The sequence below is a fragment of the Sinocyclocheilus grahami genome, unplaced genomic scaffold (assembly GCF_001515645.1).
Source record: "Sinocyclocheilus grahami isolate Dianchi unplaced genomic scaffold, SAMN03320097.WGS_v1.1 scaffold56.1, whole genome shotgun sequence".
In the NCBI taxonomy this organism is placed as follows: Eukaryota; Metazoa; Chordata; class Actinopteri; order Cypriniformes; family Cyprinidae; genus Sinocyclocheilus; species Sinocyclocheilus grahami.
The window spans coordinates 3,501,711-3,528,039 of NW_015505235.1; the positions used below are offsets into that span (position 1 = coordinate 3,501,711).

A 26,329-nucleotide genomic window follows, 5' to 3' on the forward strand; every position below is an offset into this window, starting at 1 on the left:
AGGCAAAGAGCTTCAACGTAAAGTACAGGTAAATGAGAAAATAGGGCGAGAGAAAAAGAGGAAGAGAGAGAATGAGAGGAATGGGGTTTTTCTCTACCTGCGAAGGGAGTGCTTGGACGTAGTAACCTCCATACTATAAGAAACAAATACAACACAGTGTAAGAGAGAGCCACCTCTGATGTCCAGAGCTTTCACATGCAGGAGAGAATCCAGAGAGATTTAAAAAAAAAAAAAAAAAAAAAAAAACTCAAAAAGGTCTTGGGAGTGTTTGGAAAATGAGTGCTTTATTTGCCTTGGCCAATATTGGATATTCATTTATGCTAACGAATGGGGGAAAATATCATTCTGATTGGTCAGACACATTGATCTTACCTGTTGAGAAGCAGAAGCGGCTAATGGGGTGCTGCAGGAAACCAGAGACATGGCACTTGCGGACTGAGGGATTGGGACCTGCACCTGTTACGAATATGAAGAGGAATATGGGGGCAGGCGAGAAAGAGAGAGAGAAACAGAGAGAGAGAAAGAGATATGGCAGTGGTGGAGAGATGAAAAGAAAAAAAGACAAGTCAAAATATGTTGGTGGCTACAGCGAAAAACAACAATGACTTTCAAATACTGACCATTCATACACAAAGTGTGAACACTCTGAGCAATGCACTCAGATCACCATTCACTTTTTGTGTATGCCTCTCACATCTCACGATTAAACGACAAACAAACATCAGGTGTTAGCCAGGGAAGTGAGTAGGCTTCATGCATGTGACTCTACATGATTCTGTAGTTCGGGTGAATGTTATTAAAAAAAAAAAGCTCAGGGAAGCATGTGGAGTTGTTTGTATAACCAAGAAAGCGTCTCCTAAAATAGACCCGACCACTGACATTGCTCAATTTGACCACTTTCCCCCCACATGGAGGGTTTCGACAGAAGCAACCCTTAGAAAGCTACAAGTATACTTGTCCTTTAACTTCTTTTCTGCGAGGTACAGACAAGTATAGTTGCCCCAGATGCAGATCACCTTACCTTGGCATTATACTGAAGAATTTATTCATTATTAGCAAGAGGTTTAAGGAGCAGCAGGAAATAGAGTAGCCTTGGCAGATAAGAGGATGAAAATAACAGTAGTACAAAAGATAAAGAGAGGCAGAAAATAGGGCCGGAGAATGAGACTACAGGATGACATTGATAATGCCAGCCTTCTAAGGGTTAAAAATGACTTCTCAGTTAACGAAGTTAACATCCTAAAAGTAGTCAACAAATGTTGAGTTCTTGCGCTGGTAGGCTGTTTCTCGACTGGTGTCCTCAACAAAGACAAAATTGAAAACTGAAAGTCACTGAGAACCGTTTTAACCATTTCCAGCCAACTATGATGTAGCAGCAGATCTAAAAAGCAGCTGTTAAGGTAGAATACAACCAAAAAACTATTTTTTTTGTAAGGAAGATTAGAGGAACCTTAAGAGACAAGCAAACCTGTCTAAACCCCCTCTTTATGTTGTATGTGTCTGTGTGTTTGGTCATACAAATCCTGCATTCAAGCCTCTTTTTAAGTATCTTCAAATCCTTTAAAAAACATATTTCGAGTGTTGATTATTGACCTTTATAATTCAAATAATTTGAAAGAGGCAATCAAAACTTCAGATTTGTATGCCATCTAGATATGTAGCGTTACACAATATCTGTGCAAACACACAAGTATCATATACACCACTATATGAACATACACACAAAATAATACTTACAAAGTGAATCTGAAATGAAAAATCAATGGAAATAAAACGAATCACACCGTCCAATGGAAGACACAGAAATGTCTTTGCACAAGGGGATTTAAAAAGCAGGTTTATACATTTAGCTCAATGCACCTTGTGAACCTTTCTGAGCTCTAAATTATGGCTGGAGAGGGTTAAAACCACAACCACGGGACAAAAAAAAAAATCAGGTAACTGAGATAGAGACAGGGAGTGCTGGGGAAAGGTGGACGAAAATGAGTATTTCTAGGTACCAAGGTAGCGCCCTGATGGGACAAGGCTGGCTCGTGGTATGTGAGGTCCGGTGGAAGGGATGGTTGACGGGCCCAAGTACTGTGCAGAGCAGTGATGTGTGAGGACGGAACGGTGGACGATTCAGAAGGTGGAACGAACAGAAACGTTGTCTGACTGGGTGGGTGTCCTTCGCTGATGTTACTCCCTCCATCTGTTTTGTAGTAAGACGTTTGTGGGATGGATTGAGCAGCGGAACAGTCTTGAGGTTGGTACAACTGATGAGGCGGAGGCGAGTGGAACTCCCCAGCATCGGAGGAGGTCATAGAGTCACTTGAAGGTTCAGGACTGAGTTCTTTAGGTCCATGGAGAAGCAGGCTGCCCGGGGGAAGGGGCAGCTCTGGGCTCACATAGCTGTATAGTTCTTCGGTGACAGGCTGTAGTCGTCCACACAAGCCCTGGTTGCCAGTCGGTTCCTCGAGGTTAAGGTCCATGGAGCCCCGGCGGGCTCGGTAGAGTCTGGATGCCAGCAGGGCTGGGTCCGCCTGGAGGTTGTGCATGTGGTATTCAAAGGCAGTGCTCGGCTCGGATGTATGAGCCAAGACGGGTGGTGCGGAATGGGGAAAATAGTGGGGCTGATACGCTGGATCTGCAGCTGTGGTTTGCTGCGGTGCAGAGGCAGAGCTAGACACACTCATGGGAGGCAGTTGCGGGATGGGGCTGTGGGTCAAGCGTATGTGGCTCTGGACATGAGGGTGTAGGTAAGATGGCCCAGGCTGTGATTGAGTCTCATAGGCCAAGCTAGCAGCAGCGGCAGCCTGCATTTGCTGATGGAAGCTGATGTGGCTTAGCTGATGTGCAGTCATAGGGTAGCCACTATAGGCCATGGCTTCCAGATGGTCCATTAATGCAGCCTGGTTGAGGCTGAGTCTGCGTACAGCCTCCTCTTGCTCGGCCCTCACGTCCTTATATCCGTATAATGACTCTGCTGGGGGCTGTAGGTGCAGTGGCTCGGCCAATCTTTGAGGCGCCATACTGGGCATCATGAACAGGGAGGGTTCGACGCCGGGGCCCAGAGCTTCCATGCCAGAAAATGGGTGCAGGCTGCTGCCGTAGCTACGATGGTAGGCGGGCTGGAAGTGACGAGTGTGGGCCTCCAGGATGGAGGTGCTCTTGCGGCGCTGCACGTTAAAAGCTTTAGGCGGGCAAGATGGTGGGGGGGAGAACGAGACGGGCCGTTCCGGGAAGGTGGGGTAAAAGAGCGTGGGCTCGACCAGACCTGAGCCTCCTCCACCGTACGGCTGACTCGCTGATTGTGGCTGCGGTGACAATAACATACAGCATCTTTGTGAGGAAGTAGAAAAAGCAGCATCACAAAATTCAAAGCAAGAGAAAGAGAGAGAGAAAATAAAAATATGACATGTGAAAACACAGCAGATTATATTCATCCAGTCAGGCAAAGATGACATAAGGAATACGTTAAGAGATGTTTAACTGCTAAATGAGGTGTAGAAACATGACAGTGACAGATTTACAATTAAATACAGATGCCTTACAGGCTGTGGGGCCGAGGAACCATTTTTAATGATTGCAGTTCATGCCAATCTGTATTTAATGTGAGTACAGGGTTCCAGCCGAGTGGGCCAGGGTAACATGTTTATCTGAAAAATACTTTAATATGTCTTCATTTGCTCAAAACTGACCTGTGGTCAACCCCTCATATTCTCAAGATTTATAACTCATCAGAGCAATGATTTAATCAGATTATTGGCTCAAGTGACTATGCAACTATGAACCTTTGACATACAAGAAAAGATATAAACAAGCTATTTATACTTGATAACGGCTAATTTGTGAAACTGCATTATTCATAACACGCTACTTTTTGCTAGCTTAATGCTTACATTCCTAAGAGACTAACATCAGCTGGGGACTAGACAGACTTAAAAAGAACTGCAGTTTGCATTTTTAAGTCCAATAATGGTTTTAATGTTAACACTAAACACTTAAGAGATTGTTAGGCTTAAATGTAATGTTTTTGGATTCTGAATAGCTCACTTTGACTTAATAATGTAGAAGGATGCCATTTCATTTTTAGATCACACCTTTGGTGTTTTAGGGATGTAAATATTGGCCCTGAAAACAAATAAATTTTACTGCATAAATTTGGATTATATTTGCACTCCCAAAACTCTTTAAGCTTGTTTTGTCTTCTTATTTTAATAAAAGTATTCTTCACAGATACCCATGTTGTACCCAAGTCCAGCACAGCAGGAGAATCCTGGTTCACTGGGAGACACTAACATACAGGACTGGCAAATATTGCTGGGAGACTGGCACGGCGACGGGGCGGGGCTGAATGAATGGGCAGGACACTCTCCAGTGCTTTGGACAGTCGGCCCGCAAACGTCTCCCCATCTGGCCTCCCCAGCCGGGGCGAGAGCGGGGCTGATACGATTGGTGGAGGGGTGGAAGGTGGCTTGGGAGGACACGACAGAGCAGAGGTGGTAGAAAAGCAGGGCACGCAAACAGACATGCTACGACGACGGGGAAGAGGTGGAGGAGGCTGGAGGTGAAGGAGGAGAATTGACTATTAACCACAATGGAACACAAATGACACAAAAAGCCAAATAACCAAAAGAAAACTACAAATAACTTTTGATACAAGATTAAATATCAACATTGCATTCTAAGATACTACACAGAAAGAAAAGCGACATTGATCTATAAACTTTGACCTACATACAAAGGTTACATGTTGATTAAATCTAACATCTGCTGTCGAGTCAGATCAAAAGAATGAGCCTGGTTCAATTGATGATTTATGATGTTTCAAAATGTGTTATGTGTCATGTGTTATCAGTAACAGAAACATTTATGCTATGATATGATTGCATGTGACAATATCAATACCTGATTCATGAATCATGAATTGTGAGCAGATTTTTAGATTAAATTAATACTTTTCAAAACTGATCTGAGATTAATCAGGTTGCATGTTGTTACACGGAAACTTGGTGTGTTAATAACTGGAAAATATATGGATAAAAACTAAAGAAATGGCACAAAAAATGACATTGTCACTGCTTAAGCAGCATCCAGACTCCAAGAAATCTACAGCATAGACAGTCTACCATGTAGACAATGGATACAAATTGAGGTTAGCAAAGTCCATGAAAACATCGCAGAAAATCGTTCCTCTGAGATGTTTTATGATATAGAACAGCATAAAAAAGTATATACAGAATATGGACAGCAAAAACAAAGACCACAAACAGCACATTGGGTATAAAAACAGAAGAACAAAAATAAATGTACAATAACAGTCATCAGTGCCGTGCAGACTTTGAGTTGGAACTAACCAGGCAGTCAGGTGAGACGGTATTTATTAATAATAAAAGTAAATCATTAGAAGTTGCACATACAGACAATTAGAGTAACAGAGAGTATTTGACATCAAGGTGTGTGCTTATGATTAAAGTGTTTCAGGCTCTATGGAAAATTATGCAAACTAATTCAAAACTAATGAGTAAGAAGAGATGAGAAACTTGTTAAAAAAAATTCAAAGTCCCTGAGAAAGATCCAGACAATGCCCTCTATGAATGACGTGACGCTGATGTAGTGAAATGATCATGGTTTAGGTGCCCAGGATGGCGAAAACAACCATCTAGGAAGTGATGAATGCCCACCAGTCTGCACAGCATGATACACTGCTACATGGCACTTCCTTTTTGGGAGGAATCAAAAATACTGACATGAAACAAAAATAAATAAGGTAAAGTAATCCAAAGAATGTATTACAATGCAAAGAGAATGAAGAGGGAGTGGCAGCTCAAGTAAACGTGGGAAGTGGAAATATACTTGGCAGTCAGAAAATAAAGAAAAAGTGAGACAAAGAGAGAGAGAGAGAGAGAAAGAAAGAACAGAGCAGGCTGTATGAAAAGAATCAAACCCATTTAGAGTGTAGACGTTATGGCTTTGCTTTCCTTTCTCATGCATCATTCATTTAGTGTCTGATAATAACAAACCATCATCAAACTCCAAAGATAAATACATGCAACCACAAAGAGATCATATTCAAAAGTCAAACAACAATTGAACATTGATTCATGATTCATTTGTTACTCAATCAAGGCTACACAAATTCTCTAAAGATCATATCTTTATTGCTTCATTGGGTTCTTACCTTTGTACAACATGAAATATTATGGGAGACATTTTAACTAAATAGGTTCTAACTGAAGATAAACATGTGGCCACATGATTTATTAAATTAACCTGTCAAAATCAAGGCCAAGCGTACACTACCATATAGAAACATGTTTTCCTGAGTGCATTTAACAACCCAGTTTCTTGTTTTCCATCGTATTGTCATTGTTATTATGCTATATATATATATATGTATATATATATATAGTTGCTTTTTGCATTTTAACAGCTTTGTGCATCAGTGAATCTTTTGAGAAGTTGGTATGGTACACTGATCATCATTTTGGCTAGAAAATGCTACTAGAATGTTGTGTGGAATTCGTCCGTAGGCATCAGTTGCAAAAATCAGATTAAGGATGCAACTACGTGACCTGCTACACTGAACCTGCAATTAGGTGTTGAGTTCTTGACTTTGGCCCTTCTTCTTCTGTGACTTACCATGGGCTGCTGGGGGTATGCGGTGTGCTGTTGGGGAGCTTGAGAGCTGGGAGGGTAGGCGGCCTGTCCAGGCACCTGCTGGGGTTGCGACGCGGCAGGAGAACTATACGACATGCTGAGCTGGCTGAGGTGAGGTTCTGAGAACACGGATGAACCCTGACCACTGTCAAGCGTCCCGTCAGCCACTGGAAAAAGATATGACATTCATAATTAAATATGAAATGACAGGTAGGCTGATGGACTGATAGATTGCGTCTAACACTTACAGGTCATTCCCCTTTGCATGCAATGAAGCTGATGGTCAACATCAGACTCCTCACACTCGGGCTGGACGAGGCCAGGAGTTGGAGGCTGGGAACCACACTGGCTCTGTGCAGAACCTTGAGAGCTGGGCACGTTCTTCAAAGACTCGCTGGACAACTGCTTCTGCTCCTCTTCCTGCTTGCGTTTCTCTTGCTCGGCTCGCACCTGCTGTCTTTGCTCTCGTTTGCGGCAGATCAGGGACACACGGTCTCTGATGGCCTTGGCCATGGTTTTGTGGTCGCCCTCGCAAACATAGCCAGACTCAACCTGTATTTAAACATAGCATATGTTACCATCTACTGTACATGTGCTATATCTGATTCAGAGAATCGTTGATAAACCCACCATTTCCTGAGCCACATCTTCTGGCACGTCCCGATGGAGGTCGAAGGAAAACTCGATGGCTTCGTTGTCTTTGTATTTGCCTTTCAGTTTCTTGACATCTTCAATGCGCAACCAGAGCTTGATGGCGATCATCTCCCCATCGTCCTCTTCAGCCAGCTCCACCCGCACCCCAGTCTCCTCCTGGAAGAAGGCATGGTTCAGAAGGTCCTTGATGGCATATCTGGTAAGCAAGATGATAAGCAGACAAGGCAAAGATGTTAAATAAGATCAGATATATATATATAGCCAATCAATAAAATTAATTTAGAAGCACGTGGCTGACAAACCAAATCACATTTATTACACTGGTGGTGGATGAGGAGATCTCCCCCTCACAATGTAAAGCACTTTGAGTGCCTAGAAAAGCTATATAAATGTAATGAATTATTAATTATTATTATTATTATCTAATTTGGAGGCACAAGGTGGAACATTGGGGTTGTCCAGGATGGATTAATAAAAGAGTCACTGAATGATTCAAGATAGGCGAAGTCAAGCAAAATAAACTAAAAATATCGAGGACCTGACTTGAATTTGAGTGTCTCATGATCAAATTGATGTTTATTGGGTTTCAGAATTCAACCAGACATGAAGTTTTATAACGTGGCGCCATTCTGTGGCGATGTCGCATCAATGTCATGAAAAAAACTTCAGCATCCCTGGTTGTGTAGCGATAAATATTATATCCAATATTATATCCGGTTCCATTTGATTCCATGGAACGAACTCATTCTCAATTCACAACCCAACAAGAGGAGACATAAGAGGAAATCTATGAATGTTTAACATGAACTCCAAATAAAATGTGCATATATTAACAAATTAAACCACACAGGATGTACGTACAGGGATTGACCAATTAAAACACATTTAAAAAGAGCTGATCCATGTCACCTGCATGGAACGATAGATATAAGGGTAAAGGATAAGACTGCACAATCTTTTTTACCAAGTCAAAAAAAATCTCAAGCGGGCTCTGTTGATTAGCTGGATATAGTAGACGTCAGCTTTTCCAGTGCTTCATCAGCAGAACATCAGATGTCGTCTCACCTTACGCTCGACACGCTGTTTGCAATTTTCCATTCAATTTTTTTATGCACTGAAGCAAAACAGAGCATCAACTTTATGACTTTCCACAAATTATTAGGAAAAATACTTCAGATGGTGATCAAGATCATTAAAAAAAACATATTATAGCTAAAATTCACACTCGCCCGCTCCCGTAGAAAAATATCTTATCTGTGACCACTCCCGCCCGCGACATTCATGTTTTATCCCGCTCCAGCCCGCATAAAAGTAATCTATACAGATTTTTTTCAGCACATCAAAGACATTTACATTAAATGGTTCTGTAACATCTAAGATACACAACATCCCAGCATAAATGCTCCTGATAAAATATTTGTTATTTAGGCTAAGCATCAACATTAACAAACCACTGTTATTTTTAACAGAAAAGCAAGCATGGGCTGCTGCGTGCATGGTTTGGCATGGCAGAATGCGAGCAGCGCTTCCTTTATTATCACTAAAAGCTGACATCTCAGTTCATCGCTATCTCATAAAGCTCTATTATAGCACAATGAACATATGCACAATGTTTATTATAACACAATCTTTCACAATGTCTACACTTCGTGTGTTAAAATGAGACGATTCGTGAGCACACAATTTCAGCACTGCGGTGAGTGGATTCTAACTTAATCACCTCTGGTTGGCCATTGCGTTCCAAAAATCAACAGCCGAGTCTGTGATTGGCAACATTGCAACTAGAGTCCGACCGATATATCGTTTTGGCGATATTACCGGCCGATATGAGCCTGTCGCCGATATATCGGCGAATATGCCGCCGATATGATTTTTTTTTTTTACAGAACATATAATGCAGATAAAATGCTTGAAATGGTGTAATTACTTAGTTTGTCCAGTCCGCGCTCCATTGTTTGCTACTGGCGACCTGGATGAAACGCTTTAAAGCTTAAGTCTATGGAAACGCGAATCGAGTGTACGTCTTGAGGCCCTCTTTCGAATGAGACCACCCCCGCGTGGATAGCCCCCGAGGTTCGGGAGTTACGGCTGGTTAAATTCGCGGTCCGGCGCCGACCGATCTATCGATCCCGGGGGGCTACCGACACGCGGAGGGTGGCGTTCGAGAGGGCTCCTCGAGCAGAAGGGATCCCCCGAATTTGGTGGAGATCCACCGGCGCGTTCGCGAGATAGTGACACCCGTCAACACTTTCCCTTCAGTAAGGAGGTCTCTTGTTCAGGCAGCATTCACGTGTTGTCTTATTCGACCGTAAGTGCCCTGCGAAGTGGACTTCACATGAAATTCCGCCATGATTCCAGTTCCAAGGGAACGTACACGTTACATTCAAAGGGCATTAAAGTGCGCGAGACGTGAATTTACATTGTATTTATTTACGGAGGTAGGGGAGAGCAGGGCACAAAGTAACACTTTTTGACTTTCTCAGTTTGTGTAAATCCACATGGGGCTCAGAACATATATATTTTTTATCCACAGTAATTTTACACTTAAACAAATATCTCGCTTTGTTTCATAATTACAGTGTATATGTTTTTCTTTATTGACCCTCAAAAAAATGGAAGTGAAATGTGACAACATGCCCCGTAGGTGGAACACATTGTAACATCTGAGGGGCACGTTGTAACTTGACCATATGACAGCTTAAAATCTTATCTGATCGAATGAAAAAAATATACAAGACAAACTAAAATATTTTATTAATAAATATATATATATATACAGTGGGGCAAAAAAGTATTTAGTCAGCCACCAATTGTGCAAGTTCTCCCACTTAAAAAGATGAGAGAGGCCTGTAATTTTCATCATAGGTATACCTCAACTATGAGAGACAAAATGAGAAAAAAAAATCCAGAAAATCATATTGTAGGATTTTTAAAGAATTAATTGGTAAATTCCTCGGTAAAATAAGTATTTGGTCACCTACAAACAAGCAAGATTTCTGGCTCTCACAGACCTGTAACTTCTTCTTTAAGAGGCTCCTCTGTCCTCCACTCATTACCTGTATTAATGGCATCAAATTTTGTTATTGACCAAATACTTATTTTCCACCATAATTTGCAAATAAATTCTTTAAAAATCCTACAATGTGATTTTCTGGATTTTTTTTCTCATTTTGTCTCTCATAGTTGAGGTATACCTATGATGAAAATTACAGGCCTCTCTCATCTTTTTAAGTGGGAGAACTTGCACAATTGGTGGCTGACTAAATACTTTTTTTCCCCACTGTATATATATATATTTTTTTGTTCAAGTAAAAAATGGCGTTTTTTAAGAATTAAAAATAATCTGATTTTGGAGTTTGACAATGAACACATTGCAACCATGCTCGGGATGGCCCACATAAACGAGCAAAAATGCTCTAAATAATAATTTCTAAACATTAAACATTGACTGTCAGTCTTTATTCACCTGTTTCTCATTAAAATGAAATACAACAAGTAAACAGTAAATAGTGTAAATTACATCGCTAATGTCATAGAATAGCACATTGTAACGCAGTGTTACAACGTGCCCCATCTGCGCAACTGGAATTTAAAACTGGTTAGTGTCTTCTGCTAGTAATCAAAGCATTAAAAAACTATCTGAACTGATAAATTACAGATTGGAGATTAAAATAATAGCAGATTTGTCTAATTTTAAATGAATAATAAAAACTGAGATAACAAATTTACTTAAGCCAGAATTTAAATGTTACTATGGTAAAATAAATATTCAAGCTACGTGTGTTACAACTAACACCCTGTTACTTTGTGCATCGCACTCATCGCAAGTTTATTGTTAAATTGTTAAATGCCCTTACATATCTCTGTCACCATTATAAGTGTTTGATCATCACACCGCAAAAAATTTGTTTATGTATATATATTCTGTTTATGTATATACTGTATTCTATATATAGTACCAGTCAAATGTTTGGACACACGAATGGGAAAGTGTCCAAACTTTTGACTGGTACTGTACTATAATATACACAAAGAATATCAGCCGATATATCGCCCATCAAGAGTTGTCCTGCGCCGCACCCTGTTGCGTTGGGTTCCGTGGTACTCCCGCGGGAGTGCAGGTCTCTAGGTCAAGGCTTGTTTTTTCTGTGGCGTGAGGACACAGCGCACTCTTCGCTGGCTTGGTGTGATCACAGATCCATTTCACAGAGTGGCTTGTTGCTGGAATTTTTCCAAAACAGCGTGTGGGAAACCACTTATCTACTGCTACTATTCACATTCCACATGGAGGACCATACGCCTAAAGATTGAGAAATAGACTCACGAGTTCATGGCACACGTCGCTGAGAACTGAGGTATGACTAGATGAATCTGAGTTCTGTGAACACAGCGTGGGTGTGGGTAGTAGGCACAGCCTTACCTTTCATCTTTGTTTTGGCGAATACATCCCTCGATGATCTCTTTCACCTCTGGAATGGCTACCTTGTCGAAACTGCCAGGTTTAACTCCCTGCGGGGTAAAAACACAAAAGAACATTAAATCAACATGTCTTTTGTGCTGTGAAAGAAATCCCTTTAGAGCTCCACAGGGACTCAACAGGACTACATATGGTGCACGCTTTAGTGCCTGCCAGGTGAAAACCATCTGATCAATTTCTCAACAAACCACACAATTTAAGATGGCAGAAGACGAGCCAAAGTTTAATACTTAAGGTTGAGAGTTTATTCAGATTCCTAACCGCAAGTATGAGCAATAGTGATGTCTGCCATAGTAAGCACTAATAATAAGTGTTTTTTGATGGCACAAGTATAAATGTGGCTTGCATTATGGTGAAACCCGTGACAGTCCAGATATAGCTGTTTATCTGACAGATTAATTCATTTTGCTGAACAAAGTTCCCAGTGATCAGGAACGCTTAAATCTATTAAGCCAGGATTTTTGAAGGAAGAAAATTGAATAGTTATGATGAATAATTAATATTATATTATATAATTATTAATATTATATATGAATAATAATAATGAATAATTTATGAATATTTTTTTTAATTGATAATATTATTTCCAAAAATATTTTAAAGATTCATTTTGGCTTTAGTACAATGATGACATATTTATCCAATTATTTACAGTAATTAATTATTTTAATTTATATTTAAAAAAAAAACTGAATTAAGATACACATAAAACACTAACACAGAATTCCTTTAGATTATAATTCAAATTAATATCTAACGGAAGTTGAGGGTACACAGAGTACTAGTACAAATTCTGCTCTAAAAAAAAGCAAATTTTACTACTAAATAATTTATCATTTACTTCACTCTTAAAAATACAGTCAAAACTTTGGTCACCTCAGGGGTAAATGTTTAATTCATTTTATTAAATTTCACTTTATCTCTACAAATCAGAATGGATTTCTAGCAACACACAATCTCATTACCAGGCCAGCCATCAGATTTAGCACTGGAAAACAACAAATTCCACAACGAGATAAAACCAACATATTACAAATCAATCTTACTCAACAAAAATCTTCTGCTACTTTTCCTGCTTTGTCTATTTTAAAAATTGTGAAATTACTTTTAAAATCATTTAAAATTGACAAAGCCTACATAGAGCTAGAGCTGTCAAAACCACCCAAGACAAAAAGAGTGCAAGAAACTTACAAGTGAAATCCAGGAACACTGTGTTGCTTTACAGAGTGGTCTGCCTGAACTATTACTCCCCCTGCCTCAGCATTACCTCCTTATATAAGTCTGTAACCCCCCTCAAATTCCAGTGCCAAACAAAGTTAAGGATGACGGAGTATCTAACAGAATTAAGGCAGAACGGTGAAGTATTCCGATAACAAGGTGATTTAAAAAGCTTGTTATGGACGCTGTGAATGGGTCCCCTAAAGCCAGATACATTCTGTTCCCCAGCTCTCCTACCGGTTAACAAAGGCAGTAAATTAGAAGCAATCATTTTGTATTTAACAAAGCAGAGAGAGAGGAGGGCTCCTGGAACAGCTGGGGGTGGATGTAGAAAAGGAACAAAAGCAATCTTCAACTCTCTACAACTCCCCAAGCGACAAAGTGTTATGATGCATAAGCATACTGAAGAATACTATTTTCTGGTTGAACTCCTTCGATGCCACATCTCGAAATTACTTTCAAGGGTTGGAAGATATAGCCAAATGACTGGGACATTATATCCAAACTAGACTTTTACCAGTTTTTTCATGCTCACCTCAAGTTTCTATGATATTCAGGTGAACATTATGGTACGAAATGCGATCAAGGGCTTATTTTGGACTCTTTTATCATCTGGTAAGCATAAATTGTGAATGTTAAGTTAAATTCTGAAGTGTAATACTTGGCAAGAGTACATCTACAGACAAGACTCACATGACTTTACACCACAAATCTGAAGCCATTGTTGCCAACAAACCAATTTTCCAGTGAATAAATGGCAACACTCTGTCCAGCTGCAGTGCCATTCATTTCAGCTCCACTTCTAAAGCATTTGCTTTAATCACTATAAAAATAAAAGGGAAGATCTGCATTGCAGTCAAACCTGTGTGGCTCTAATTCCATGAACACTTCAGTAAAACGGTCTGGCTGAAACCATTCCATGGTCCCTGCTTCGAGATTACAAGCAGCGTTTGCAGATGTTTCGAAAGAAAGAACAAATCTAAACCGTTTCATCGTAATGAAAGCATTTACTCTAGGCCTAGATGGGACAAGTCCCACATCTGTCTGTGAGGGTAACCTCGGGTCCACTGAGCTTAAAATGCTTTCTGATTGCGTAAAGCTTAAATTGCTTCTCTCAGTGAACTGTTGTGCCTGTGCGATTGGATTTCATGAGATTAAAAGGCCTTCAGGCAGGGTGGACGCCAGTTTTCCAGACAGGCGGATAGAACTGGTGAATTCTAGGATGTGCTCTGCACTTTCCAAAGCTAACAGGTGGAAAGGGTAACACCTCTACACCTGACTCAAGAGTGAGGATGAAAAGAAACAGACAGACTTTTCTGTACCACAATGTTGACTCAACAAAATCACTCTAGAACCTTCTACAATCACTTTTTCAATGACCAGAGTTACAAAAACATTTAGTCAAATGGAGAGGATTCAGTATGGAGAATCAGTACTGCTCCCTACTGGTGAGCCCCTCATTGGCTTATCACAGTCCTCAGCCAGTTGTTTTCTGCCTCTGCTGATCATATTTTCAACCTCCAGCATCATATGATCGCCCTATTGACCTGAACAAGAATAAAAAATATATACTCCCCCTCCTCTTCTCTGCCAATGACATTAAAGGACATCAATGAAGGGAAAGGCTGATTCAATTTATAAACTACAGCAACAGGACTGGCATTTTCCAGCCTTCTAACAATGGTCTTGTATTCATATATAGCTGTACTCTCAGGGACGTTCACCTCCATTGTTCTGACGACAACATTGTATGTTCATAAATAGATGGACACTTTTAAGCACCTTCAATGATGATTACATCACAATGGCTTAAAAGAGATCTGAAATAAATAAATCCAAGAGAAACTGAAAAAAAAATATGACTGCGGAATATTTTGAATTCAAACGAGACCAAGTCAGTCAAACACGAAACTACATTAAAGCCAGAGAGAGCAATTGTTTGAGCCAGAGACTGACTTAATGGAAAGTCAACACATGACGCACCACAAGCTGATATCAGTGACGGCTGTAAAGTGGATTTAATCAAAGCAAAATTTTTTATTGCGACTGGCAGGATAAAAAGAACCTTACACATCCAGATATCCAACTGTTTTAATTTTGGACAATTACTTCTTACAGGGTGGGTCTGGGATAAAGCTGGGCTGTATGACGACCAGCAAACTGGTCAAAATGAGGAATCTTAAGGAGTTTTCTTTTCTTCTTTTCAATAGCTTTGAAAGTGGCTCATCCAGTCAGAATTTAGTCACAACAGTGTTTTATAATGTAAGCTCTTGTTTATAAATTTTATTTTGCACAGATGCCAGACTTTTTCAGATGTTCATTGTAAATAATCTTCTTCATTTCCATAAAAAAAACTAAACAAAAAAAAAGTAAATAGAAGAAATAATAATAAATTCAGATGACGTAATAATAAATTTACTGACTTATCCAAAAATAGGTATTACCATATACATATTAAAATATATATTTTTATAGAAATTAATACTTGTATTCAGCAAGGATGCATTAAATTAATCAAAACTGACAGTAAACATTTATCATGTTAAAAAGGAGATATGTTTCAAATAATTATATTGAATTCAATTAAATTCCATTTCAACAATTATAAGAAGAAATATTTCTTAAGCAGCAAATCAGCATATTAGAATGATTTCTGAAAGATCATGTGACACTGAAGACTGGAGTAATGATGCAGAAAATTCAGCTTTGCCATCACAGAAATAAATTAAATGTTAAAATATATTACAATAATATTTCATATTTCAATACAATATATTTATATTTCACAACATTACTGTTTTCATTTTATTTTTGATCAAATAAATGCAGCCTTGGTGAGCAAACTTTTGAACATTAATGTATATTGTGATATATATACACTGTTAATATTACATAAAAGTAAGATTTTGGTCATACCACCTACTCCTCGTCACACAAAACCATTCATTTGAATGACACAGTTGTAAGTTGCTTACATAATCTCATGTATAGTGTAACGCCTCCAGCTGTGGGCAGGTTCCAGCTAGCGCATAACAGAACAAGCTTCTTTTATTGAATTATTTCATAAGCAGAATCCTGAAAAATGTGGGGGTGTAATGACAGAGCTGGCGAAGATTATAGCAGAAGGAGAGAGAACGAGGCACCCAAAGAGAATGAGGCACAGAGAGTGAGCAGAGGTGTGCGAGGGTACTCACGCTGGTGACTCGCCGATAGATTTGAGCAGGGTTCTGACACTCGGAGTACGGGTACTCAGAGGTAGCCATCTCCAGCATGCACATTCCGAAGGCGTACACATCCACCGACTCGTCGTATTTTTCCTCGTACATCTCAGGTGCCATGAACTCAGGGGTACCTTAAATCAAAAGAACCATTCAGAACTCTCAGTGCCTGAGATCTCTACTCACCCCAGCAGGGCCGGGGAGAGGAAGGGAGAGAGGAGGTGTAGGACAACTGCACTGTTGCTCCGTACGGCCCTGAGAGGAGAGAAAGAGGGGGAGCAAAAGATATGGAGAAAAGGAAAAATAAAAATAAAAAAAGAGGAAGGGGGAAAACCGGCCTCAGTTAGTTAGCAGTGAAAGAATCCAGTTTTTCTCTGCAAGGCCTTTAGATTTTCTATTGCAGTACTTTAGACTAGTGCACAAAGCAGCCAAGCATCATCTCGCAAACAGGAAGTTGATTTAAGCCAGACGCACATGCGTTGGTGCAGGTTACTTTTAAAGCTGATTTATGGGCTTCGAAACCGTGTTTATCTTTACAACACGGCCGTGCCGCCAACATGTTAAATGACGTACTCAGCGGTGGGCGACTAGCTATGGAACTTGATCTATGTCAACAACACAGTTATGGAAAACACATGACCGACTCACCTTTCTACTAGCCTGTAAGGAGAGAAGGTTAAGCAGGTTAAAGCACAGAGCAAGCCCATAGCTAGTGAGCGAAGACTCTCGTGCACTAGCGTGTGTTAAAAGGCCTCGCACAGGAAAACGAGCTAACATATAGATTCATATTGAAATATTTCCGTTTTGGATTAGGTTGCTTTGTTGACTTACCACTTACTCGCCATTTTTTAGAATACTTACTGTATGAACTGCAGGACATTAAATAACCCATACAGTGGAGTGAGACCAGCTGAGATTATAGCCCTATAGTTTAAAGAAAAAAATTCTCAAAAACCAGAAAAAAAACAAAAACGGAAACAAGTAAATTTTAGAGGAGAGAGAGAGAGAAGGGATCCAGAAAGAAATTTGTCATAATATCTAAACCATCTGAAAAGGAAGAGGGGAAAAAACTGATGAGGCAATCAGGAAAACCTTTGGAAAAAGATGTTAGACATTACTGGCAGTGGCAGCAAGAGAATTTCTAGGATTTTAATAATTATAGACCACAGGTTCCAAACCAAAGTGTTTATTCTGTTAATAATGATGCGAAAAATTCCCGTAGCACACTTACTAACAAAGCGTTATCCACCATGCGGCTTTGCTGGTATTCTTAAGGCATATATTACCCAAACTACCCCAAAGTTTATGGAAACTTAAGAGTGTTTTCACCTGTTGCATTTACAGGCCAATTAGTTTCAGGTGGGAAACAGCAGGATCTAAAGGTGTTCCCCCATTTTATAAGACGTTCTCCTCTGGTTTTCCCCCCGTCTCCACCCCAAATTAAAACTTGTACCCTTGGCTGCCTGGAAAACTGTGGTCTAAGGTGAACAGTGTAGCTCGGAGCTACAGCATGCCTTACATATCTGAGCATAACTGACAGCAAATGCCCCACCTTCCCAATTTCACCGTATCATTGAAAAGACAAGCAGTGACATGATACATATTTTGGATTGTATACACCATGGTGAGGTGGGGAAAGCAAGAAAGTTCTAGCACTGGGTCGTACCTATGACACTCTTAGCGAATGACGAGCGCTTGAGGGTGGCCAAGCCTAGATCACCAATCTTAACGGAGCCGGTGGGACCGGTGATGAAGATGTTGTCGCACTTAAGGTCCCGGTGAATGATGGGAGGAGCCCTGGTGTGGAGGAAGTGCAGGCCCTTCAGGATTTGCCGGCACCAGCTCCGCAACACCTTTATCTTCATCACCTTGAAGCGCTTCAGATACCTGAGGAACAAAGAGTTGAGAATTATCCCTATGTTCTTCTTCACTAGACCTTGACAGAGTAAAATCAAACAGCAGATGTATCAACAGAAGATGATACTTGTCTCCAGGTTTGGTGATCAAGTCTTGAAAAGACTATTTCAACCAATGAAATGAAAAACAATGAGAAAACTCATTCAGGGAGGATCAGGGAGAATTAAATGATTACACGATAACGGGTCTGGGTCTTTGAAGCTGATGGGTCTGGGTCTTTGAAGCATCCATATGGACAGCTGCATTCTCATCTATGAGTCCCAGATAGAGAGGACAACAGCGTGTGAAGAAGGCAGTACAGCACTTTCGTTAGATTAGCTTGGCCTAATCAAATCTTGGGAGCCAAGCCACAGCCAGGATTTGGCCTTGTAATCCTCATTACAACAATCTACTCAGTTCAGGCACCAATACAGGGGGAGCTGGGTACTCTTTATCCCATAATGCCCTAGAACAGGGGTAGGCAAGTTCGGTCCTAGAGAGCCGCAGTCATGCAGAGTTCAGCTCCAACCCTGAAAAAAAAAACTCACCTGCCTATAGCCTTAGTAATCCTGAAGACATTGATTAGTTTGTTCAGGTGTGTTTGATTAGGGTTGGAGCTGAACTCTGCAGGACTGCGGCTCTCTAGGACTGAACTTGCCAACCCCTGCCCTAGGCGAAGACGGGCACAAGCTCACAAGCTAAACAGAACATGTATAGTAGCACAATTTGTTATGCGACATGACTTTATTTTAATCTGACACACTGTTTCCGCTCCAACCTGTTTGTCTTGAGAAGAATCAGATAACTGTCTGAAGAAACATCGGTTTATGGATAACTGTAATTGTGATTCAGAAATCAAATCCTTTCCTCTTCCTTTTCCTCTTCTCATAGTAAAAGAAAAATGGTTGAATAACATCGGATCAGATGAAACTGGTTTTGCAAGGCAGCACGAGATATTAGAAGAGCGTTTTTGTGTAAAAAGATTATCTCTGTAGTTTGCTTAGTAAGACTGAAGCGAGCAATAAGTAGTGCTTCGCTTATTATTTTAATCTGACACACCGTTTCCGCTCCAACCTGTTTGTCTTGAGAAGAATCAGATAACTGTCTGAAGAAACATCGGTTTATGGATAACTGTAATTGTGATTCAGAAATCGAATCCTTTCCTCTTCCTTTTCCTCTTCTCATAGTAAAAGAAAAATGGTTGAATAACATCGGATCAGATGAAACTGGTTTTGCAAGGCAGCACGAGATATTAGAAGAGCGTTTTTGTGTAAACAGATTATCTCTGTAGTTTGCTTAGTAAGACTGAAGCGAGCAATAAGTAGTGCTTCGCTTAATGGCAGGAAGTGGGTGGTGGTACAGGGCGGCTTTGATGGAGTGTGGCGGCTGACTGACAGGTGGGAACGGAGCCAAGGGTAAGTCCCGAGGCAATACTGAAGAGAGCAACAAAGCCTGATTCAAAACGGTCTCATCACTCAACACACCCAGCGGCTCCCAGAGGGCCCCAACAGGCTGTTTTCCAGCTACACCAACAACTCTCTCCGCACTTCTCAAAACAATAAATTACTTTAAAACATTCCGTCCTCAACCATATAAACAGTCAAAGGCCTGAAACATTCAAGAAAATTTTATGAATTTTGATTGTCAGATTTATCTTTCAGATCAACTACTGTCACAGAGCAGTAGTTTGAATAATCTGTGTTTATGTACAGTATGTTTCAATCCGAAATGTTGGACTAGAAATCTTTGAAAGGTCTTTTATGTGAGCATACAGGAACAGGGTGAGGGACAACCCACTCCCTGAGCAGTTATGTCTTCTGCCACCCAGACAAAAATGAGAACAAAGATTAGTTTAGGCATGGCCATGTCTGTAGGATGCTCCATTTCTACCTGACCTCTTGATCACTGTTTATCTTTGCGGTGGAGGAACAGCCATGCAGAACGCCACACATTGCCGGGATGCCAGGGATGATGAATACAAAGCAAGCCTGACATTGTTTCTCATTTTTTCTTTTTCGCTCATCTCCCCATGTCTCCTCATGGCAGTAATAGTGGCATTCTTGTTGTTGTGAGCTATGTGACAGATAACTAATTGTGCGTGACTGAGCCTCTGAGGATGACGGATCTTTGTGGGACTCCTTTTTATGTGTCCTGGAAACTCATAACAAATGATTACAATCAAAATGTTTAATCTGTTCTTATGTTAAAGGGCCAACCCAGTTCAATATGTCTGCATCATTTACTGGTTTTCTTGGTGACATCTTTATGTGCATGAGTCACCAGTTTTGTTTTTGTTTTGTTTTTCATTTCAAGAAGATCTAATAAGTCTCTATGCCACATTTCTATTAACTGATTTGGAAGGTGGAAAAAGCAAGAATGGTATCATAGTCAGGTACTAGTATTTAAGTGGGTGTATGACTCTGTTTGTGTTCGAGCCCATACATCCACAGGAGGGGGCTGCTGGTCCAGTTTGTGGTTCGTCTCATAACAGCTCCAGCATCTGTTCAGTACCCACAATGCCTGTCTCACATGAAGGTGACATGCCACTCTTCCCCTGCGATCACTCTGGTAACAGTTCTAACTCAATCGCTCTATTGTGATTGTGTTTTGTAACAGATAATCACAGCCTCTGTGGATGGTCCGCTAATGGCGATGGACATGAGGCTGGTGAAAAGCATGTTTGAAATGCCATCCTGTTGTTGCATTTGAATGCTGTACCACAATACAATATTAACTGCAGCGGATGCTGTGAATTGGAAAAAAAATGTGACAGAATGAAAAACCTGGGTAACACACTTTATGTAAGTGTTAACAATCATTTACATTAACACCACAATCCTAACAAAACAAATGACACACTTTTGCTGAATTTTGCATTTGACCATTCATTAAGCAATATTATGTTAAACAGACAATATAATATAAAAGTGGACCAGATGCTTTTTACTAACGTTTTTAGGGTTCCCGACGTCATGAGCTCCGTCACCAGCACAATACACTTGCGGCCTTTGGAGGGCAACTCCCATGAGTCGTAAAAACGCACAATGTTTGGGTGCTGCAGGCCTTTCAACATGCCAGCCTCTTCCTTAAAGCGCTGGCGCTCTGATCTTGACAGCTTCCGATCCTGCAAGGACAAGAACAGAAGACATATAAACCTTTAAGCCACTTGTTTTACTTAAATGTGATGGAAACCATACTTAACAGCCATTTATTGTATGTAAATAATTTCTCACTGAGCGGAGAGTATTACAGATATGCTTTAAATCAAATACCATGGATTTATGTTAACCCACTATAGCTCACGTGGAACCAGAGGGGGTCCACGCAACCTTAAATAACGTAACCCGACCCCAGATTCCTGCCAGACCTCCAAAAGAGCCTCTATAGACAACGCATAAAGCACAGGAGGGGACAAGACTCAACCAGTTTAAACACAAAGTGGTCCTCTTATCCTGTGCTTAATCCCTGTAAGGACCACACACAAAACACACCTATAAGAAAGAAACTACAAAAGCTTGGAGCAACAGGTTCAACGTGACCGGGCACTACACCATCTCCCTTGACTCTCTAACCTACCCAAAAAACCTCTCTGATATTCTATCCAGGGTAGCCTGACCTGCCCAACCACAACAATGTCAGGGTTTTTGGATGGAACGCACCTCCCTGCGCATGTGAGTATCCAAGCGTTGACGTCAAAGTTCCTTTCCGGTCAAGCTGAGCTCTTATCAGCAGTTTAAACAGTGTGCGCAAACCTGATCATTAATCATTATTATGATTGCTCCAGCAACCGCCAGTGATGAATTAATCCAGTGGCACTTTGTGGAAAAAAGGGCCACTTTTCTGTGGCCTACTTTCACACAACCCCAGCGCTTAAATCATATGTATTACGTGAGCACTAATTCCATTCTGCGAAAGACTTGTCCTGCATACCTGGTGGGAAAATTGCAACGTGCATCTTATAAAAGCTATACGTAAGAGTTCAGTGAGGACACCTATAGATTCTCCAGCTATCTGCAACCAGTGTATTCGGTGTCATTGATGTGCTGCCATTCTAGAATGCTGATGGTGGCATTCTCTCCACATTAATGCAGACAGAGTCATTCATTTTCCAAATGCACTAACAACCGTACTAGCAGCAGGCATCTACAACCCATTAAGTACCACTAATCCCAAAGGACAGTAGAGGGAGAGAGAAACAAAAGGGATTCAGCCTTAGATGGGGGAATGAAAGGTGTAAACACTATTGACTAGGGTTCAGTGCAACGAGAGCAGAAAAAACGTAATGGAGAACGAGAAAATGCTGAAAATACATAGTTCTCTTCACGCTCTTGTTCCAACAAAAATTGACCTGAAAAAAAGTGACTATAGAAGACAACAGTTCACACTGATGCCCACTCTGGCACCTCTTTCGGTGCAAAATTCAGCTCGGAAGCATTCGTGTATTTGCGTACAGCCCCTGGACCACATTTTGAGGCCAAACTTTAAGGAAGGCAGTGCTCTGAGTCTCCTCTTTGCAAACAGAGGCCATCTTATTTCCCATTCTCATTGCGTCTGTAGATAATCTAATCAATGGCTGATAATGCAGGACAAAGTCTTATAAAAGCTATACGTAAGAGTTCAGTGAGGACACCTATAGATTCTCCAGCTATCTGCAACCAGTGTATTCGGTGTCATTGATGTGCTGCCATTCTAGAATGCTGATGGTGGCATTCTCTCCACATTAATGCAGACAGAGTCATTCATTTTCCAAATGCACTAACAACCGTACTAGCAGCAGGCATCTGCAACCCATTAAGTACCACTAATCCCAAAGGACAGTAGAGGGAGAGAGAAACAAAAGGGATTCAGCCTTAGATGGGGGAATGAAAGGTGTAAACACTATTGACTAGGGTTCAGTGCAACGAGAGCAGAAAAAACGTAATGGAGAACGAGAAAATGCTGAAAATACATACTTGTATGCAAACGATTGGCCAGTGCATTGCAAACATGTACTCCTGTTGTGCGCACTTGCATACTGTACTGGTATTTAGGTAGTTGGGTATGAACATGCTGACAGTTTAACTGACTTGCTCAGCAAGGTTCTCTTCACGCTCTTGTTCCAACAAAAATTGACCTGAAAAAAAGTGACTATAGAAGACAACAGTTCACACTGATGCCCACTCTGGCACCTCTTTCGGTGCAAAATTCAGCTCGGAAGCATTCGTGTATTTGCGTACAGCCCCTGGACCACATTTTGAGGCCAAACTTTAAGGAAGGCAGTGCTCTGAGTCTCCTCTTTGCAAACAGAGGCCATCTTATTTCCCATTCTCATTGCGTCTGTAGATAATCTAATCAATGGCTGATAATGCAGGACAAAGGAAGAGGTCTTCTGCAGCATGCAGGGGGTTGCAGCTCTGCTAGTCTCTCTTCAGGTCTGGGGCAAAAAAGACCTCATTGATTGCGACTTAAATGGAGATTTTGGGCTCTCTCTCTTGCTGATAAGACACAGGAAGGATAAACAAGCTTGAGTGAGTGGGCGAGCACGCAAGATAGAGTAAGGGAAGTGATGCGTTTAACTTTGGCACCTCATGCAAGCTTGTCTTGGCAAACCACAAGCATCACTTTTAGCACCCCGCTTCTCAAAATAAAAACACAGGTGCTTGTGCTCTTCTCAATCATGTGATGTAAATAATTGAGGGTTTGGTTACAGGAGTAAACACAGCTTTAACAGACAACAAACTGTAGGTTAAACTACATAAAACAGACAAATTAGACAAGAAAACCCTTGCAAATGCAGGCAACTACTGCAGAGAGAGAGAGATTTAAAATAACCAAGATATTGGTGTTTACAGATATTATTTGTTAGCAGACAGAAACAGAATTCTTGGCAGCTGAAAATAGGGTTTTAAAAGGTGAAACACTGAATTATTAAAGAGCAGTTTGAATAATTAGTAATGTTTCTGGCTCTGTCTATTGAGTAAATTCTGCCTTTGTGAAAATAAGCATTAATTTGGTTCAAAAACAACACTTTTAAACTTTTGAAGTTAGGGTGTGTGGGTGTAAAAGAGTATGTGCCCTTCTTTTCCATTAACTAACTCCCAGGCAAACAGATCAGCTTTTATCTCTAGTTCTGCTTAGTGCTTAGTCAGTCACGTGAGCTTGTGCAGTTCAGCGAACAATCAGCTGTTTACTCGACTGTCGCACACAAAATACCTTTTGGTCTACACCTCTGGCCTGGCATGGAGATCTAAACGCAGCTGTGGTGCCCTCCTGTCTGTAAACAATCCAAAAAAAACAGCAGTAACCAGAAACAGCAGCGAGCCTTTCTAGAAAACTCACCCCTGCTCTTTTCTGAGAAAATAAGCCAAATGCTAATACAATAATGATAATGGATACGATGCCAACTCCTGAAATTTAATTAACACAGAGCTGCTCTGTTTTCCTCAAAAGGCTGAGTCTTTTTTACTGCAGTGCTATTTCTACAGAGTAATGGGACAGATAGTGTTTGGCCCGCTGAGCGGCATCAATGCAGATGGGAGACTCACACCTGATAGCGTTTTGCAGAAGTTGTGTGGGTGCACAATAAGATGCAATAAGACGCTCGTGGATGTGGCGGGAACTGGATCAAAGCAGCTTCGACCACATCACAGAGCTGGACTAAATATGTAGTAAGAGCAAACCAAACGTCATTTCAATCAGTGGATCAAATCTGTGGAGCAGGCTGAGAAAGAGGCAGCTATGAGAGCCGTCTCTGAATAACAGCGCACTTGAATAACCCCTGAGATTTGCATTTGTAAAAAGGCAAATAAAACGGATTGGCATGACTCATGCTAGCGGGTTGCATAGCATTCTCGTAGGCAATGCCAGTGGGGAATGGAGCAAATGGTAGATCAAAGCTCTGAGAGATAAGAGTTGGCTTCAGTAAATGGTGAACCTCAACCGTTATAGATAAAACTAGAGGATCCTGAACTCTGGGATGGTTACCATGTGCATCGGGACAGGCGATGCTTGAGTCCAAACAGAGGTTGTGTGAACCAAACCAATTCTGTTGTTTACCAAATTTCAAAAGATTTAAAGATAATTCAAATGCTTTCTGTCATTTTGACAAATATAAAGTATCTGGTCTTCTGCAATTCCCTACTTTAGAAACTAGTGGAGTTCATTCATGGTGCACGGTTCAATAAAATGACTCATAAGTTTACAAGACTGCAGCATCTGTTGTCATTTTCATGTAGCGAGAAAAGAATAATACAAGCACTTAGCATTGATATCACAAAAGTTCTTGTGATATCAAAGTAACATTTAAAATACATGTATTTATAAATGTATGTATTTAATTAGTTAAAAGTCTATTTAAATAAAAGAGAAAATATAAAGAGACAGAAAATAATAATACAGAGAGAGAAATGTAAAAAAAAAGTTTAATGAATTAATAAATACATAAAAGTTTTAATTAGTCAAATAAGTCTATTTAAATAAAATATTATATATATATATATATATATATATATAAAATTATGTTTATTACATGAAGAAATGACTATACACAAGTAAATATTTTACTGGTGGACACCACATTATGAAAAAGTATTTTATACAACAAAGATTAATAGAGTATACTTTACAAAATTAAATAAAAAAATTTAAACGTGTTATTTTCAATTTCTTTGTTATATAAATTTACTAGCAATTTCTGAGTGAAAACGGTTTCACCACCTTTCTTTCCAGTTTAAGAGCATTAAAAAAAAAAAAGTATATCCCAATCTGTCAAAGTGAAATGGCCAAGTCGCTTAAAGGTGACATATCATGGAAATCTGACTTTTCCAGGTTTTAAGTGCTATAATCAGGTCCCCGGTGCATCTACCAACAAAGGAAACTTGAAAAAGATTAACCCAGTAACTTTGTTTTGGGAAGCCTTTTTCTGCAAGCGTCTGAGAAAACGAGTGCGTCTGATTTCGCTCCCTTGGTGACATGCAAAGGGATCTCATTATAATATTACCGCCCCTTAATCTGTAAGTTTACACCCACGGCGCCGTTATTGTGTTTTCGCAAGTGACAACGGTATACTAGTTCTAATGCCATGGCAAAAGTTTAAGCAAAACATGCTAACGGTTCTGTCTTTGGCTGCACAGACGAGCACAGAACACTATTTAGAGTCCCAGTCTCAGAGGAGGCAACAGAGCAGTGGATTTATTGATTTATTTAATGTATATTGCTGCTGCCACACAGATCTAAAATAAACATT

General features: G+C 40.4%; 1 protein-coding gene across 1 annotated transcript in view; it reads right to left on the reverse strand.

Annotated features, from left to right (window-relative positions):
- The window catches only part of wnk1b (WNK lysine deficient protein kinase 1b), a 77,925-nt gene that overhangs the window by 21,426 nt on the left and 30,170 nt on the right, over positions 1 to 26,329 (reverse strand). Inside the window, exons 2-12 of the mRNA XM_016270452.1 lie at positions 21,057 to 21,229; positions 17,876 to 18,096; positions 16,186 to 16,343; positions 11,717 to 11,805; positions 7,273 to 7,492; positions 6,891 to 7,194; positions 6,625 to 6,809; positions 4,286 to 4,543; positions 2,001 to 3,296; positions 373 to 456; positions 98 to 133 (exon numbers count right to left, since the gene is read on the reverse strand). Coding sequence (XP_016125938.1) covers positions 98 to 133; positions 373 to 456; positions 2,001 to 3,296; positions 4,286 to 4,543; positions 6,625 to 6,809; positions 6,891 to 7,194; positions 7,273 to 7,492; positions 11,717 to 11,805; positions 16,186 to 16,343; positions 17,876 to 18,096; positions 21,057 to 21,229 — 3,024 coding nt within the window. The remainder of the gene's footprint in view (positions 1 to 97; positions 134 to 372; positions 457 to 2,000; positions 3,297 to 4,285; positions 4,544 to 6,624; positions 6,810 to 6,890; positions 7,195 to 7,272; positions 7,493 to 11,716; positions 11,806 to 16,185; positions 16,344 to 17,875; positions 18,097 to 21,056; positions 21,230 to 26,329) is intronic.